Source organism: Strix aluco, chromosome 4 (assembly GCF_031877795.1).
Source record: "Strix aluco isolate bStrAlu1 chromosome 4, bStrAlu1.hap1, whole genome shotgun sequence".
Taxonomy (NCBI): domain Eukaryota; kingdom Metazoa; phylum Chordata; class Aves; order Strigiformes; family Strigidae; genus Strix; species Strix aluco.
The window spans coordinates 29,925,947-29,945,640 of NC_133934.1; the positions used below are offsets into that span (position 1 = coordinate 29,925,947).

At 37.3% G+C, this 19,694-nt stretch overlaps 1 protein-coding gene across 7 annotated transcripts in view; it reads right to left on the bottom strand.

The window, feature by feature from the left end:
- FRYL (FRY like transcription coactivator) overlaps positions 1–19,694 on the bottom strand; it is a 177,509-nt gene that overhangs the window by 144,430 nt on the left and 13,385 nt on the right. For 3 of the 7 annotated variants that reach the window (XM_074822503.1, XM_074822501.1, XM_074822502.1), the window contains one exon: positions 13,069–13,274. The exons of 1 other annotated variant lie outside the window; for it this stretch is intronic. Coding sequence is in view for 2 of the 6 variants with exons in the window: in XM_074822506.1 (XP_074678607.1) it covers positions 1,213–1,414 (202 nt within the window). In the remaining 4 variants the exon portion in view is untranslated. Of the gene's footprint in view, positions 1–1,212; positions 1,566–13,068; positions 13,275–15,914; positions 16,057–19,694 lie in introns of those variants that run through there. 3 more of the 7 variants (XM_074822504.1, XM_074822498.1, XM_074822506.1) reach the window with 3 other exon arrangements.

A 19,694-nucleotide genomic window follows, 5' to 3' on the forward strand; every position in this document is an offset into this window, starting at 1 on the left:
ACACCACGAGCTTCTCAGAGTTTTCAAGCATACAGGCAATAAGACTTAACAGACCTTATTCTCTAACAAGTCTTCAATAGTCCATACCATTACAACATTAACTTGCTCTTCTTTGTTAAACACAGGAACAACTTGTTTAATAAAACAGAACTGTCCCTGCTTTCCCCAGCTGCCAACGTTACTCAATCTGACTCATTTAAAAAGACTGGTTTATATTACAATCCAAAAGGTTAAGAAAGGAAACCCCTTTCTCCCACCACCACCACCACCAACTTCACTCCATAGTTAAGGCTGTAAGTTCATCACCCAGTAAGATAGATGTCACCATCTCCTATCTTTGCAGTTAGACATCAGGGAAAAAATTTCAAGGCCACACCAATTCCAAAAATAGCCACCACACAGCAAAGGGTAAAAACTGTGCATCTGATAGCCATCAGGATCCAAGACCATAAGGGCTCAAGACCTTGCTATTTTAGCTGAAGGCAAAAAGGAAAAAAAAGTAAAACTGGATTTTCCGTTGCAACCCAGCTTGAGTAACACACCCAGCTGAAAAAGGAACATTAACTCAATCTACTTCTTTTTATTAGTACAATACAATGTAATATTTAGACACTAACAGGTAGAAAAAAAAAAAATCTTCACACAAGCAAGCTTACCCATGTTCTTAAGTTTAAAATTCTCTACACAATGCCCATAGCTTTACTTGACTTAATTTACATATTATGTCTATTAAAAAAACCCTGAAATCTTCAAAACACTAAAAAGGAAAGAATAAACATTTTTGAAATGAAAAAACTCTTAAAAAAAAAAGCCTTTGAAAACTTTGGGGATTTGAAAAACTGGGAGAGAAAAGATGACACAGAACTTGAATCCTGCACTGCAGTCAGAGCTCTGTGCAGCACACATCTGTCTAGACAACTCTTAGTGGCTAATCATAGCGACATTAGAATTTAAAAACTTAAATAGGGATACTTATCCCCAAAAGGGATAAAAAAGTCACACAGGCATGCAAAGACAAGGAACACATTAGATATCCTGTAAAATTGCTTTCAAATAGGCGACTAACACAGGATTGTGTCAGTGATAAAATAGTTCTAAAACTAAAAACACCATTATCATAGCAACTCTGATAAAGAAGTCTTTTATAATCAAATTTGTCAATTTAGCAAAATAATCATGATCTGAAGAAAAAGCATAGTAATCAGTTTTTACCCAGTTGATGACATGGATACATACTGTAATCAGGATGTAAAACATGTGTTTCCTCGTCTTCATCTATTGTCTGTCCTAATGAAAACAGCCTGACACGTCTCATCTTCAGTAGCCTTGGGGAGCTTTCACGGGAAGTACTCCCAACATCCAGAACTACATCTCCAGAAATGACAGTGGGAACAATTTTTTTCAGGAATTCCATTTTTACATGCCCTCTGTGTTCTCAGCATGCACTAAATTCAGCAGTTCAGCTACGTGTTATGGAGCGTGGCTCCCACATCAACTTCCTTGAGCAGAGGTAGACTTCTAGTGATGTCATGTTGAATCTGGGTGGTGCCAACACCAGCACGTCAGCTGCCAGCTGCTCCAAGGCAGATTTTAAAGACATCTAACTGTACGGACTGATAAGAAAACCAAACAGCAAGCCTGTATATTAACCAATGCACACTAAACTCTGCCCTTGTAGAAGACACCGTATTTAGCACTGTAACAATTTTAAGCACTAATAAAATGCATGGTGTATCTTCAAATTTCTATCTGACAGAGTTAAATAGCTCTTACTTTTCATGGAGTGCACAGAGAGTGTTCATCTGCATTTGAAAGATAACACTTATCATTCAGAAAGTCTACGCACCAGCTTTATAAACAAAGTGTCTAACTAACAGCACCACAATTTAAACCATTTGCACTCTCACATGGTTTTAACTACTAGCTATGAAGATACAACATTTATTAAATATTAAGTTCTGTTTTGCAGAGACTCTGATGCTGTATTTACCACTTAAAATACTCAAATCACCTTCCAGAAAATGCAAAGTACAGAAATAACCTGTCTCATTTTGTCCAAATGTCCACTTTCTCCCTAGGGCTACTTCTCCATATGTGCCTGGTTTAGCTAAGTTCTTTGGTTTTGTATGGAGGAAGTTTAAATGTTGTTCTATATTTAGCTTAAAGAAGCAATCATTATGAAAGATACCTTGCATCTGAAGTAGAAAGCTCAGGGGAGGGGGGGGGGGGGGGGGGAAGACATTAGCATAGAAGAGTGTTCCTTAATGCTTTCTTTCTACATTTGGGAATACGTATCATTGTATGATTGAAAGTATTATTTTATTTACTAGACTTGGAGTGAGATCCACAGACACACTACTAGATAATATTCCCATCTCACTTGCCACCAAAGAATGTACACATCACTTCGAGGAAATCCACTAATACTCAATGTCTGAGTGGCAGCCTACACGCTTCTGTTATTTTTATGAAAGCAGCTCAGTATCCAAGACATTTCTGAATGCATTCAACACGGTTATCCAACCTAAGCATGAAGTATACCACACTACTGTACATTCCTTAGAAGAAGATATTTAATCTGAAATTCACTACCACGTCTAGCTCTTAAATAAAAAATAAAATAAAAATCTATGAAAGCTACATAGAGTAACCTGTTTCAGGACTCAGAGTTCCAGTAGTTCAGTGCTCACAAGGGGCTGCTCAACTGGATTAAGATGTCAGCCCTCTACTGACCAAATCTATTGTCACACTTTGTAAGTATTAAATCTAGTTAAGAATGCCACAACTTGAAAAATTTGGTGCAAGTTCATTAAAGTGGCCACCTAAGATATTCTTCAAGTTCTATATAGACTGAAAACAAGTGATATCTTTTGTGTTCAAATCTGCATTAAATTCCCCAAATATTCAAGTTAGTCTGTAGTTCCCTTGTAAACGAATACAAAATTCTACATGACTTTTTCCCTGTAAATTAATACAAAATTCTGACCTTATCATAAAAGACCCATTGTTAAGATATTATGTCCCTGCAGTGAAAGATTTGGGAGATCAAGCACAATATTGTCCCTATAATGATTTAATTCCCAGTATTTTTTCCACCAATACAAAAAAGTTACACAGAATACATTTTCAGAAAAGCATTTTGTGTGTTTTCAGAACAAATAATAAGATACCACAAAGATAATTTGTGATTATAAAAGATCATGAGTCATTACAAACTCAAGCAATCATTTATTCATAATAGCATTATTTTCTATAGAATTTCTTTTTTTTCCCCTTGAAATCTTGCCACAAACCTACTTTTCATTTTCTAGGATTTGGGAACAAAAGAGAAATTCAGACACTTCTGTGAGACTGATAATGCTTCCAACCATCCACCTGCCAAACTGCAGTTTGCAAAGGGGGTAATCAGATATTTCAAGTTGTACCTAACTTAAAACACCCTCTGAAAGGTTCAAACTAGATACCAAAGTGCTTTTAACCACACTATGGGGGTTTTATTATGCATGTGGACACAGGGTAGAGATGACAGATGAAGCTCAAGTACCTAGTGAATCACTTCAGTTAAACACACAAGGTGTGACTTCGGCCATGAATAAAAAAAATTAAGGGTTGAAACTATAGGTTTTTTTTTTTTTAATGAGAAAATATAACAGCTTTCAAGTAATAGGATTTACAAACAAAACACAAACAAGGAATAAAAACCACCTGTCATACATATGACCATATTTCAAGATTAAACTTGCTAAACTAATAAAGCTCATAAAACACAGATGTTTCCAAAACCTTTCAGCTGATTTCTCCTTCAGGATGTTTTTTGTTGAGTCTTAGGAAAAGGACATGAAGGAGTTTTCTACATAAGATAGTTGGGGATATATACATACATTTATATATGTTTATATATATTTTTATATATATATGTATATGGATGGATGATGGTTAACTCCAGGACTTCCGTACTTCATTACATTCTATGAAAGCAGCATTTTCTAAATAACGAAGCTAAGATAGAAAGGTTACGTTTTTGCCTATGTCGTTTCACATACACTCCTCTCACACTTGCTCTCATCATCTTCCTTAAACAGTACAATGTACAACTGTGGGTTTTATACACTCCACATGCTTTACAGGTAATCTGTCAGGGGAAAACATAGGAGAAGTCTTACAACTGTTACACTCAATCTTTAAACAAAAGAAACCAAAACAGGCTACGAAAAGCCTTATTTGATAAATTTTAGTACTTTCTTATTCTAGACCCTCTAATAAATAAAAAAAAAATTAAGAAGTGAGACTCAAGCTTATATAGAATTATTATTTGTATTACAGTAAGTCCTTTGATGTCTTTCCGTGTGTATTCCACTCAAAGGACAACTCTGTTTTGCACTGAAGTGCCGGCTGAGGTCAATCAGGCTTCCCCTGCCACAGTTCTGCAGCTAGGGATATAAACAGCAAGAAGGTAACGTCTGAGCTCCACATCCCTCAGTAATAGGAATCCACATCGGCAGGACTTTGCATCAGAAGGGAATACAGACAGATCATGAAACATGCAGAAGTACCACACACAGTGGGAGACCCAGTGAGTGATCAGAGGATAACAGGACTTCTCGGAGCACTGTCCCTTTGGATTAGGCCTTTCAGGACACAGAGAGCAAAGCTGTTTGGCTGGGTTGCACAGGAAGAGCAGCTACACTGGACGTCTGTTGAAGCAGGTGAACCTGCTGATGCTGATCCTAACAATAAGAAACACTGAAAAAACAGATCAATGGAAGAAAGATCCATGTGAGAGAAAACTACTTGTAAGTGCCCTGAGTTCACATGTCTAGAGAATTTTTTTAACTAGCAAAAATGCTAGTGAAAGACACTATGAACAGACATCATAATGGGAAATACAGTTTTAGAAGAGAGCCTAGGTGCCCTATAGCCTACCATAAACATGCACTATTGGATGGGTCTCTTCACAAACAAGCATGTGTTACAAACTTCAGTTTTGTAACACAGAATGTTTTTAAAACTATCCCACCCTGCTAGAACAAACCCACCCAGTCCTACCCGCTGTCACAGAGAGGACACGAGACTTCCTTTATATCTAACATGTAAGATGGCAAGACAGGTCCTGGGGTTTTTGGAGGCCAGGAGGAAGAATGGTGCCCTTTGGCCTCAACAGGATTACTATGCCAATAAGCAAATAAAAAGGTTCTGAAAGGAGACCCCACAGTCCTTCTGCTCTGCAGACTGGTTTTGACCTTGACTAATTTGTCAGCGAGGCACAGACCACCCTGCCACATAGAGGACGAGAACTGTGCACAGCTTCACAGGTACCTCCAACACCAGCAGCAGTCAAGGGTTCAGGGTAGCTTTGTTGGCATGGCGCTACCATGTTTTCCAAAACTTAGTCATAACCATGCTGACAAAACAGCCAAGTGGTACAACCACACTGGCAGAGAAGGCAGCTGGAGGCATTCCTGTGCCAGCAAGGTAGAAGCGTGCACTGCAAACCTTCTGGCATTGAAATACGACCTCCCCTTAGGTGGTACAGCATGGCTCATCTGTTGGCACACAGAACGCTTGCTTTCTCCCAGCTTCTCAGCAACATGACCTCATTGGTACGACAAAACACTACAAAAAAACCAAAAGCAAAACTATCCCTCCTGCTGGGACACTGGTATTGGACGTACCTCCAAAACAGTTTCAACAGCAGAGACCCAGTAATATAGAAAGGGTGAAAGTTTTGTCTTTTGAAAAAGTGAGCGGTCCAGGCTATGCAAAGTGGTCTCCACCTCACTTTGCAGATATTCAAGAAATGTTAATACTCCTTGAAGTCAAGGGTTTTAGCTATGCATTCTTGAGCCCTTATTGAACATAGCATTAGTGTGTACCAAATAAGCATCATTACTATTTTCTCCAACTGCTAATTTAAACCTAACATCACTGTTTCAAGTGGGAGTGAATCTGCTAAGGAAATGAAGCAACTACGATAGCACCCAAGTATTTAGGGGAAAAAAAAAATAATCAAGTACAGGAAGTTTTTCCTTCTTGAATCTCAGAATAGAAGCCTAATTTGTAAGAATTTGTCTTATCCCTATGAAAACAATCTGCTCTTCCCCAAAAAAAGTGAAAATCAGAGATACACCACTGAAAGCAGAATAAAACAGTAAAGTAAGAAACTGAACCTGCTGCCTAGCCCATGAGTATAAATTAACACACCCACACTAAACTCATGACAGGTACCAGGTACTGGACAGATGCATTATACTTGTTAGCCAATTAGCAGGACATTGTCATAATTTCACACAAAAGACTGTAGGGCTAAGGAAGACAAACCCCCTTTCTTTCTCTGTATATGCTGCACTTTATAAAATGACAAAGCCTTTTTGTTATAGTTCTAAAGCATAGTCACATATATATCTTTTTTTCTTTAAATACAGAAACTGGACAGACAACAGATAACCTAGGAAAACAAATGTATGCATAGGGAGAAAACAGTTTTGTCATATTCTAGAGTCATCTCACCTTTTGGCAGTTTGGACTAACCACTTGTAACAACCTGACATATTTAAAGGAATTAACTTTGTATGCCAGAAATTTTCAAAATTTTAGCAGATATTTAAGATAAGAGGGTATCCTTCAAATAATTTAGAAGTCATACTTTACAGTTAATTCCCACGCTACTTAGCATTAATGGTTTCCTTGGTCCAGTTCAATTAATGCGGTTTCACAGCAAAAAACCTAAGGACCAGCATAAGCAGGGACAAAACAAGGTACAGTTTTGCAATAAACCATCTCTATATCAGTGTAAACTTGTAGCTATTACTCTGCATTAAAAATACTTTAAACCTAAGCCATTTAACCTTTCTAGTTTCATTTTATTGTTTTTTTTAATGTAAACATGTAAACATTTTAATGTATACCTGCAAAATGTAAACAAAGCCAACAGGATGCTGGGTTGCATCAGCAAGGACATCACCAGCAGAGATCAAGAAGTCATTATCCCACTCTGCTCAGCGCTTGTCAGGCCACACCTGGAATACTGTGTTCAGTTTTGGTCCCCGCTATTCAAAAAAAGGTGTGGACAGGCTGTAGAGGGTCCAGAGAAGGGCTGCAGAGATGATCAAAGGACTGTGAAGCCTGCCAGATGAGGAAAGGCTGAGAGAATTGGGTTTGTTCAGCCTTGAGAAGGCTTAGGGGTCACCTTATCACCATGTTCCAGTATTTATAGGGCAGCTACAAAGATGGAGACTCCCTTTTTACAAGGAATCACATGGAAAAGATAAGGGGTAACAGGTACAAGTTACTCCTGGGGAGATTCCAATTGGACACAAGAGGAAAATTTTTCACAATGAGAACAATCAGCAACTGCAAAAATCTCCCCAAAGAAGAGGTGGATTCCCCAACATTGAATACTTTTAAGATCCAGCTGGACAGGGTGCTGGGCCATCTTGTCTAGACCGTGCTTTTGCCAAGGAAGGTTGGACCAGATGACCCTTGAGGTCCCTTCCAACCTGGTATTCTATCACTCTATTAAATAGTTTTGGTCATCCCCAAGCTTTTCTCAAAGAACATCTAGCTTACTGTTTCCTGAGAAATTAAAGGAAAGTAACAAAAAACTGTCAGCTTTTGGTAAAGTTTCGACTTCCTTTCAGTCACTTAAGCTGTATTTGCTCTGTATGGGGGGACTGGAGGTTTTTTTGAGCAAGTTGTGGGGCTTTTTCTTTGGAAGGTTGGGGATTTCTGGAGTGCTTTGGGGGTTTTTTCAAGAGCTTGGCTTTAATTATTTAGCATTAGTAGAAGTGAAACACGAGTAGAAATAAAATACCTGGCAAAATATATCCATTGGAAGCTGAACATAAAACACAACTGTTATGTTCACTGACTGAATGCAATATTATCCCATTTAACAATAAAGCCCTGAAATTTTTACTGTTTATGTATTAGGTAATAATTGTTCTTATCTTGAAGTTGCATGCAAGAATACAATGCTTTCCTGAACTCATGGGAAGATGAAGGAACCACAACCAACAAAATAAATTGTTGAGCCACCCAAGAGAAAGCTTCCATTTTTATCCTATATGGAATATTTATGTACTTATGCACACACATGCAGGTTTGCTTGCTAAAATTACTCATATTATCACAGTAAAGCTTATGAAATTGCAGAGGTAAACAAGACCACCGTAATTTAAAAAGAAAACAAACAGAAACAATACATGACACATTAACTGTGCAGCTTCAGAAGCTGGGTGAACAGACCTTCCTTAAAAGACTGCAATCAAGGCAAAGTTACTACTGCTTCATCCAGGCTCCACTGCTCAGGCATTCTGACAAGTGACCTGGGGGCAACAGCAAAGCTCAAAGACATTAGCATGTATTGTGAAAAAAAATGAAGAAACAATTCCTTATTTGGATTTGGGAGAGAATTGATGTAATACACTTATCTGATGGAGAGGTTAAGCCTGTTCCTATCAGAAACTACAAGTAAAAAAACTGCCTTTGAAGAGCAGAAAGAAGAAAGCACTGAAATTTAAGGACACAGCTGAGCATGATCACCCAAGAAGGCAAGGATTCCTTTATTTAAAGAAAAATTGATGCTCCAGTCATCTGATTAGAATAGCAAGACTAAAGATGACCTGTGTCCTTTGCTCACTTGTGACTTTTTAAATAGACTAATAATAAAAGACTTCTAATTGTCATAATGAAAGACAGGATTGTTTTTCAAGTTTCAGAGGCTGGAATTACTTCCTCCTTAAGGAACATACCACAAAGCAAACTTTACTGCTTTCCATTTCTTAATAACTAATTTCAAAAACATCCATTCTTTTCAAGTTAATATGTGTTAAACAGGAAGCCAAAACATTCTCTGAAGAGAATGTTGCACACGCATTTTTAACACACACAGGTTCAAACCAGCAGACTATCTACAAATGGAAATAACTTGGAGGTGTCAAGACTGTAATTTTGTCCACACCTTTTATCACTAACACCAAAGAGCCAATGAAATGTAGTTAAAATTAAGAATATTAGCTAAGTAGACCTTAAAGTGAGGGCATCCCTTTCCTCGCACAACATCATTATTCCTTCCTTGACTCTGCTGTACATTTTAGCCTGAACCCTTATATCCTCTAAGGTATGCCTCAAATCAAAGTATAAGGGACTTTTTTTTAAAAAAAGAAAAAAAACTGTATTGCCTGCAGCACAAGTGACCCTTGCTGCACCTCACAGGCCATTTCTGAGCCAGAGATACTTACTGAGGAGGAGCTCAGGAGGATAGCAGAGGTGAGAACTTCATGATGGATGATGCACTGTAGGTGGAAAGTGCCCCGGGCCAAGCGAGGCAGAATGTGTTAAACCATGCTGGGCAGAAGCACAAGGGAAGGGAACTCAGAGAATTTCCACAGGAAAGCTCTGCAACTATGTAGGAGATACCAGAAGTAGCTGCATCACTTGTGCTTTACCCAAACCTCTGAAAAACTGCCTATCATTGTCTCCCCATCTTTAAAGTAAAATATTTGTTTTGTATGAAGACATACAGTGTTTTCATTAGCTACTAGCCAAGGGATAGACATTTTCCAGTTTCCTAAAGGCTTCTGGTTTCCATTCCATTATATACCACAGATTTAAACTATAATACAGAGTCTTTCCTGTAACTTGTGCAGTAACTCTACACCTTGATAAAGAAGTCACTGTTTCTTTTAAATTAAGCACCTCTCCAAGTGAATTCTTTTCATGCAAACAGTTGTTGGCTGCACATGGAGACAGCAGCCTTCACAACCAATAAGTGAAACAGTCGTTGGACTAATAAGAGTGTTAAAGTAAGATTTTAAGATACATATGCATACAGATAGCTGTATATAAATAAATTTCAGAGTTGTAATAGAGCTTGGTTAACTTGGTGTTAACCAAGATCAAAGTTAGTTAGCAGACAAGGGTTTCCTTCTCCACCATCTTTCTTGCTGGTGCATAAACAGACTTCTGAAAGAAATCCACAACAGCTCAAGCCCCTTTGAAGGCCAAATGTATTTTATTTTAGGTGTTAACACCATTGACAGCGACTTGTATATTATCTTCAGTATACAAGTAGATTACATTAAAACAAATAAATGGTCATAAAGAAATCTTAATAAAACTAAAAATTATCATTCATGATAAAGATACATAGCTGTTCTCCATGACAGAAAATAAGTTCAAAAAGAAAAAGCTTTACAAAAGGCTGAAAACAGGAATTGTATGAATGTTGGATGTTGCTACCAAAAAAAAAAAAAAAAAAAAAAAAAAATCAACACAACACCCAACCCTGACCTTCTAGACCTGAGCAGCACAAAAAAATCCCCAGAATCCTGGGGAAGGGAAATCCTACAAGACAGGTTCAACAGTTTTTTCCCCCCAGTCGGACACACACAGCTTTCCCACTTCACAGATTAAGCAGCTCTTCTGTGTCCCTATTAGCATTTTCACCTTCTGTTTTCTCGCAGATGTGTCTCAGATGTCCCACATTATTTGAACAACATGAAGTATTATGTGAGGCATTCTGCAAGTAAGCACGGTCTACAAAGCTCTTGAGCAGAAACATACCTCTAGTCAGGCAGTAGAGTAAGAACTAATGCCCAAATAAAGCAGGAGGGGTAAAAGAAAAAGCCCCATTAAAGGTGAAGCCCACTGAGCTATATAAAATACAAAACACAATAGAAACTTTGTCGTAATAAAGAACTTAAATGTTTCCATTTATTTCTTCCTTGTCCATCTTACCATTTATATAGACACAGCTAATGAAACTGCTGAGCAGCGTAGTGAGTACCAAGTTCTGTTTTAATCCTAAATGACTGAGGAAAAAAAGGAAAGAAAAAAACAAACCGCTTTTCTCCTCTCAATGGCCTTTTATTTTCTTAGTTATGCTGGGAAAAAACTTCAACCAAACTTAAGTGCTACACCTGCAAAAACACTTGTGATGTACGAACAGGTACATTAATTGTTCCAAATACTGTTCAGCAATTGCATTTATAGACAGAAATAGGCTTCTCAGCATAACTGATGCTCCAGACAATTTCAGATAGGTCATGTAGTCTTCACCATGAGAGCTTTTCAAAACCTAACTGGATAAAGCCCTGAGGAACTGGGTCTGCTGATCAGGGAACTGATTCCAGGGAGTAAATTAGTAACACAGAAGAATGGCAGCTGGCACATTTTCCCAGCTATATATTATTTTTCCTTCTCACACCTATTTAAAGGAAAGCACTTGAGATAAGACTCTCTCTGCATTCTCTGACAGGAAAATACACCCTGGCAGACAACTTGTCTTTACCTTTTGCTGAAGAAAAAAAAAGTGTTTATTGCCTACACACAACACAGTAGATTTTTAATACTAAAAACAGACAACAGATACAAAAGCTAAGGACTCGATGCTAAGGATGTTTTTCTTAAACCTACTACCCTATAGCTTTTTTAAACATCTAGCAGTAAGTACAGAAAGTACAACAATTACTGAGAATGATTCCAAAAACTAGATCAGCACTGAACAGACTTGTTTCCAATAGGGAAAAACTACACGATTTGACCTTGAACACTTGATGTTTGTCACTAAAGCATGTTTTCTATATAAACATATAGAAATGTAGAAACATACCTCACTTTAAAAGGTTTTAATGATTATGTAAAACCATAGTTGTCCAAAGCATGATAAGTATCCACAAGAGAACAACTTACAGTAAAAAATTATACTAACGTCCTCAAACCCTCTGCCTCAATTTTTGTTTCATTTAAAAGACTGGAGTTCCTACTCTAATGCTAAAAGGTGTATTTGCCTTTCTTGAGTGACAGAAAGGTATGGATGTTCAAGGTAAACTTCTGCAGCAACAAATTTATTATCTTTTGAGAGAAAGAATATATACATCAGAACAAAAATAATCACGGCACAAAACTCTAACAGAAGACAGTGAAGCAAGTCAGCATGTTCTATAACTAGAAATGAAAGTCAGTGACAGAAGCAAACAACAGGTATGATACACTGTAGAGGATCCACTGGCTGAACTTGATACATTTGAATTCTATTTTATTGTATACTTCTCCTGTAAAGAATACATAGGACAATACAGTAAAGGAAAGCAAGAGCTATGCTAAAAATATTATAGAATACATTATATTCTAATTATTAATTATAATTAGTTAATAATAGAACATATAATATTCTATTACATTCTATAAAGTAATATTATAGAATATATAATATAGAATGTCTGGAATACAAAACCCCACATAACAAATACTGTAGAAACAACTGCACCTCAATATTTTCCTCCTGTCACACCAATATATCTCTGTTCTCAAAGGCCAAAAGGAAGTACAGTGTATCAGTTTTACTACTTGACTACAGGGAAGCAGTACATTGCATTATTTTTGAAGTTGGATTAGTTAGATGTCTCCCTATCTATTTCAACTCAGAAGTGCTTTATCCACAATAATTTCCCTGTGCTTGACAGCAATACGGATATTTACTACTAATAAAATCCTTACATGAAGAGCAGTAAAGAGCCATCTATAGAACTGTGACAGCCTTTACTAATTAGCTGCATTACCTGTCTTCATCCACAAGAGGACAGAGTTCAGACACCTGCCCACACATTGTAAAGAACTCTACTAGCACCAAAGAGGTCTGCCTTGCATTGGGCACTTAAATTTGTGAAAGAAAATCTGAGAGAATTATTGAATATACAGAAGTTATAGGAGAGAATTACTAAATGTATAATTTGACAATTACCAAATGTACAGGAACTGCATCTGGCTTAGGAAGTCCCTGAGCTGCAGATGATTGGAAGACAGGAGACTGCTTGCCCTGTTCTTAACCTCTCCCTTAGACATTCACTTTTGGCTATCATCAGTTACTATACCGTGTTAAATCAAATGTTCTTATTTGATTTAACACAGCACAGACACCCTTCTATTCAGATAACTGATATCTAAAGTAGTAGTTCAAAGTGTGTTAACAGCACAATATAAATAACAAAGACCTAAGCAAAAAGGAAAAAAAAAAAAAATCAGATGCATGAAAATTTATTTATGACAGACTTGTGAAAAAGGTCTTACCACTTAGAAGCCATTGTTAACCACTGACGAGAGCCATTAGCATATCACACTGAGGATGGATCCATCAAGACATTTTCCCCCCGAGTCCAACGTGTGCTTACAGATGTGAGAGCAGACAGATGTAAACAGCTATAAGTCAGCTGGTATGTAGCCAAATATTGGAGAAAGGTCTCCAAACACAGTACAGACAAATGAAATACAGAATGCTGAAAAGAAAATGAGAAAAAACATGGTCAAACCTTACACGCTTATTTAATGGAGATGTCAACATTTTCCAAAAGCTTTAGAATTCTAGTTTTTTTTTTTTCACTGAAAAGTCAAAACCAATAAAATTCTGTTACTTGTATCTTCAGAATTACTGTTCTGCTTAGAAGTTAATGATTCTAAATGATCTTTTCCCCAAGAAAAAGAGAAAAATTAAAATTGACAACAAAATAAAATTTAACTTCCCACACTCAGCGTATTTTATGTACATCCATTCTTTATGCAGAGTTCTAGCTGCACTTTAATTATGAACATCCTTTATTAATCATATATATAATTGCTCTCAAATGCAAGTCATTCTGAATCAACTTGTTCACATTAGCCTTTTTATCTCTTCTGATTTTTGTTGATACTGTCCCCCCCCATGCCGCCACCCCCGGCTTGCTTAGCACAAGGATGTGGTCAGAAAAAGAAATAAATAATACTTCAGTTTTGTCTCCCTAACAAAGCCTTGAGAACTTCTGGAGATTCCTTCACAACAGAAGTTTGTACGCAACTTGTATGCTTGTCACAGCTTGCCTAAGCAGCAGAGTTTGTTTTTGTTCTTCTATACCGCCAAGCTACAGCAAAAGCAATTTAGTATTTTTAATTTTACCCTGGAGGCAGATCAAGCACTTTTAACTGCTTTTAACAACTCAAGTCTCAACCTGCAGCAGCAATCCACTGCTCCTGATCATCTAGTTTGTATGGAAAAATTTTTTTTGAAGTCACAGCGTGAAAATTTGCAAGTATGTAAAGAGACCTGTACACCCAACATGACTTTATCAGTGATGCAACACAAATATACTAGTTTCCTTTAGGGATGTCTGAACCATTCAATCATTATCAATTCTTTTATGTATGGTTTGTTCTACTTCTTAATTAGTGTTTCCAAAAATACAAAAGAGAACCACACAATAAGTGCAATCTAGAGGCAAAAAGCCACATTCTGAAGATTTTAAGATGTAAGTTTAAAAGTGGTATTTAGAGACAAGCAGGAAAATTAGACAAGCTTTTGCAAATAGGAAGCAAGCTGATGTTTATATATCAATTGGGAACATACTATGTAATTTCTTGGAAAAGCAAGTCAAGTTTTTTAAAGACTTGACCAGTTATTAAGGGAAATGTTTAAAGACGGATAAAATTCTAACTCTGAATTTTACCTGCTAAATTGCAACTCTAATAAAAACATTACTACCTGCTTTCTGTAGTTTGCGCATTTGACAGCACAGTGCATCAAATCAGCATCACTTTTTCCTCTTCAGACAGGGCTAGCAAACACCATTTTCTGTGCAGCAGAAATGCATGGCCTTGCCTACATTATTAAACTGCACTAATCACTTTTTTCCTCTTTTTTCCGCCTTTTTTAGATAAGGGAAGAAGTAGTTTAAATTAACTCATGCAAAACCTTACATCCACTCCAGTTCAGAAGCGAGTGGGTCAGCTGTCCTTTAACTCCTCTCCAATGACACTAACTGTGAACAGCACTTTAATGAAATCAAAACCATGCCATATTACTGTCCATAAAATTGAAAGAATACCCAGACAGAAATCCACCCTGGTATATGCTGACATTTTAGCTCACTTTCTCAAGCGAAACGTACATTCGCAGATACATTATCCACCCTGTTTAGAGACTTCCCTCCTCGCTGTGTCCAGAGCAAACACATACATCTTCATTTTTCACTATGCCAGATTCAATCTCTCGCCCTGCCCCAACACACTACCCAATAGCCCAGCTGCTTAATGGAGGAAATAAAGTTAAGATGAAAACTAACTTGAACTGTCCAAGCTTTAGTACATTTCAGTTCAGCTGGCAGAGTGTTTGGAAAGAGCCCAAATGGTTGGAAGCACAGGAAAACTAATTTGAGGTATTCCAGTTTTTTAGTGGTACATACTGAGCAATGATAAACTTGCAAACTTAGAATTGCAGCTGCTGCCCAGAACTTCAAGTACAACTAGAGTTGTATTCAAATACAACCTAAAGTATCCTACAGAATAATCTGATCAGATTAAGTCTGACTACATGAAAAAAAAGGTATTGGTAAAAGTAGCAGTAAGGTCAAAAGTCTCCAATGGATGTGAGAAAAGCTTACAGTAACTACAGCATATTGCTGGAGGGAAGTTCATTGGAAGTTAAAATGTAACTATACTTTATCAGATTTTAAGTCAAAGGTATCACACAGGTGGAGGTTCAGTGTTTGGGGTTCACCCCTATGAAAGATTTATGAAAATCTAAGAAGTAGAACATGACAAAATGACATAATGAAGTTCAAAGTATAAGAGGTTAGCTAAATTCAAAGTATAAGAGGTTAGCTAAGTTCAAAGTATAAGAGGTTAGCTATCATAAGGTTTTAAAAAAATAATTCAAAGGACACTGCCACTACCCCTAGGTTTTCATACTTAAAAAAAAAATTTAGAACTCCTCTAACATCCCGAATCGGAAAACACAGCTACAAATCCAGCCAACCTCAAATCTGTCCAAGTAACAGCACTTCCATTAGGTGAACTTTTTTTTGGGGGGGGTGTTTAAAAGAAAATTTTTATCTCAATTATTTTCAAGTTGATATATTATATTCATAGAAGACTGAACTTAACTTTACCTTTTGAACAGCAATTAGATGCTCCAGTACAACACACTGTTTGCCGTTGCTAAGTGTAGGAGAAGTGGTACAGAAGACCACTTCCAAAAAATTCAGGGAAGGGGATTAAAACTAGTGTTGCAGGAAATCAAAGTGTTGGCACCTGCGAAGATATGTACAACAAACTAAATTAGGGCCTTTTCATAATTGCTGCCCCAAAAGACTTAACAGGATGAGACTTCAGAAGAAAGAAATACTAACAGTTTTAACCAACTGCTAGAGCAGTGTTTTCCATCCTATAAATCCTCTGCAAGCTTCAGTACGCTGAAGGTAGAATAAAGGCAAAGATGAATATTAGTTTTTAAGATATCATTTTAAAAATTACAACAAAAAGTTGCTAATAAACCCGTTTAGGGGCAAACAGAATGGCACCATGGTCACTCAAACACACAGCTGTACCTTTGGCATTTCATAGAGCTTGGCTAAGTAACTTGCTATCACAAGCACTCCTAACAGAACACACTACCCCTTGCGAGCTCTGGTCCTCTGTAACTGTCCCCCTCAAAGCGATGGCAGATGCAGTAAGAGCCCATACAATGGAGAAATTTATCAGGCCACAGGGCAAGGGACAGCCAGGCTTCAGCCCAAGGCTCACGACTTACACCACCCCCTCATGCAAGGGGTAGAAGGGAAAAAAAAAGTCATTTTAATTATAAGCCATATTACTATACAACATATTAACCATATATAAGACTTTCCTGTTACAGACCAATTAAGCATTTTTTCCACTACAGCACAGGGAGATGCTACCAGCAGGCTGAAAGGGGCTGTCCAGTTCCTCCATTCTCCCAACCTTCTTTTCAGCAATAGCCTGTACAGTTAGACTGTACCTTGCTTTCTTCCCAAATAAGTGATATTAGTGGCTATACCAGAAATAAAAAAAAAAAAAAAAAAAAAATTTAAGAGCACCCAAATATTACAGAAGTTGTTTCTAAGATAACTACCCCATGAGACTGGATTTTATAAGAATAAAAAGGGGGAATGAAGCTTTCCAGGTTGCTGATATCCAAATCTACCCCCTTTCTTTACTGAAGCTTGGCACACTTAACAGAAGATTTTTAGTAACAGCTTGGTTCTTTTACTTCTTGTAAAAGTTCTACGTTACATGATGCATTGAGTGTTATTAAATGCTGTCAAGAACAGGGTGGTCATGCAGTACTTTCCCAATTTCACCAACCATCTCCTCGTGGAAACACAGCCTTTTTTCCACTCCATGATGCACACAACCAGTGAGGCTGGGTGACTGACAAACAATTAACTATAGGAAGCACGGAAGTCATAAACAGGAGAGAAGCAGTGGTTTCCCATGCAAAAAGCGAGCCTTTTGGGGGCTGAGGCAGGGGGTGGCGAGAACAACTTCATTAAACACAAATATTGCAACTGGAAGATGCATAGATCATAGGCAAGAAATTGAGGTAGGTTCAGCTTCTACAAAACTGATGCAGAAATGAAATAACGCTCATGAGGCAAATCAAGACACCTAAGGGGAATCATGGGAAAAGAAGAAAAGGATGCATAACTCAGTCATACAAAAACTCTGGAATATAGTCAAACATCTGCACCTGAGAGATACATTTGTTATACTGGTTCAACATTTTCTCTTCATAAGAATTGTGAATAGCTCTCCATTTACAAACTTACAAACTTCAATTGAAAAGATTCCCATACAATCTGCATTTGTAGTTGAGAAGGATTTGCAAGATAAACTTCAGAGGAGAGCTTGGTGCCAAATGTGTAATAACTTGACCATGATAACTCAAATTTTAAAATATGTATTTGCATTCTCGTTTCCGTAGTTAGCACAAAAAACAACTAAGAAAAGTACATGAATCACAAATCATGTCGATTGGGCCAGTGCCTGTTCTTTAAATTTTGATTATAACATTTTATCTTTTGGAACCTCATTTCAGAGTATTAGAAATATGCCAAAACTCAAACTGTGTTTTTACCAGAGCACAGTGGATATTTCTATCTAGGCATAAGACCTTTCAAGTCTCTCGGATTAGCCTCTTAATAAAAATTGTCTTCACTAGTGCCACAGCCCAAGGAATTGACTGCCTTCAGAAATCAGAGTGATGAAAGACTTGCTCAGTTACACCTTCCCTTGGTGCTAATGTCCACTGTCTCCCACCTTTACCCCTGCTACTTTCTAATTATTGATTTAGAGAAGTGTTTCCTCAGCTGTAGTACAGAACCAATGATTTTACTTTGGCCCACCCCCAAAAAGTGACCTTAGTTATTTTCTATTTTACAAACCGTAAATTGGGACTAGCTGTCTGAGAGAAAGTATTTCTGTTCTGCTTTTCAAGAAACTGCAAAATAAGTGTCCAATCTGCAAGCGATCTGCAGAGGACCAAGAACTTATAGCTCTCTCTTCTGTTAGCATCAGGTTGTAAGCATTCCATATATTAGGACTACCTCAAATGGATGTTGCTTCTACCAGGAAAACAGCTAAAACTAAGTCTGTGCCACCACAAACGTTTAAATATTATACACAAATATTTCAGAGAGGAGTAACAAATAAGATTCCAGCTTGACTCATGTCACCTAGACATTTATTGTCACTTGTTCCTTCTTATTTCACACGCACTGGGGAAGGGAAATGCCATACCATAACCAACAGCAACAACCATCTTCCTCAGATGCACTGCTGCCTGTGACAATAAAACAAAACAATGCATCTAGAGCATTTACAGTGGCTCCTACTAAAGCTCTCACAGCCATTAATCTAAACACCACCGTTCAACCACATCTACATTAACAAAGTTTCAGCAACGGGAAAAGCGAGAACTTCCGTAAGTGTGCAGTGTAGGCAAGAAGCCTCAAATTCTGACCTCTGCACCACCACCACTAACTATAGGAACAACAGGGAAAATGCAAAAAATGCCAAATGGCTCTAGAAGCTAAACTCCTTTTTTTCCTTTTTACAAAATAAATTGCAAGCACAGACTAAACCAAAAATCAGCCTGTTAAGCATGAAACTAAATAATTAAATCCAAAGAAAAGGAGCTTGTATCATACCTTCAAACTGCTTTTGCCATTTTCCTCCTTTTGAAAGTATCTCAGACCAAAACCAACAATACTTTTCAATTCAATAAGCTTTTGGAAATCAACATCTAGCAAGGTTCAAGCACTTGGAACTACGGTATGAAAAAAATCAACAGCTTATGTACTACTTTTCCTCCCTTAATAGATTGTTAAAGCTAAAAATACATTCTCTTTCTTAAAAAGTGCCAAAAACTATTAAATCACTGACCAGCTTTATTACTGTGCCTGTACAAAGAAAAATACATGGCAATAAATTTTTTCTTTAGCTATTATATACCATGAGGAGGAACCAACATGAACGTTATGCACGTTCAGTACCAAAGCCTATATGGATTTAAATAAAAATGTTTTAAAAGTTTAAAAAAAAACCCACAACCCAAAACCCCACATTATTCCCTTGAACAAAGTAGGAAGCTGCTTTACTCACTCCCTCCCCTCAAAGCAACTTCAGTAGAGGTTAAACTCAGGTCCTATATATAATAGTATATGCTGGTATATAATATGCTAGTAGTTCTTCAAATATGCTGACCAGACAATGTTGAAGCTTAACAGTTAGCAGATTTCTTATCTACTCAAGCAGCTGCAGAAAAACACGCTTAAACGGATATATCTCAATCTAGTGCAATACTCTCTGGCTTCTGAAAAACCGATACAATACTATAGAAAAGGCACCAGGGCTAATAGCTTTCAAAA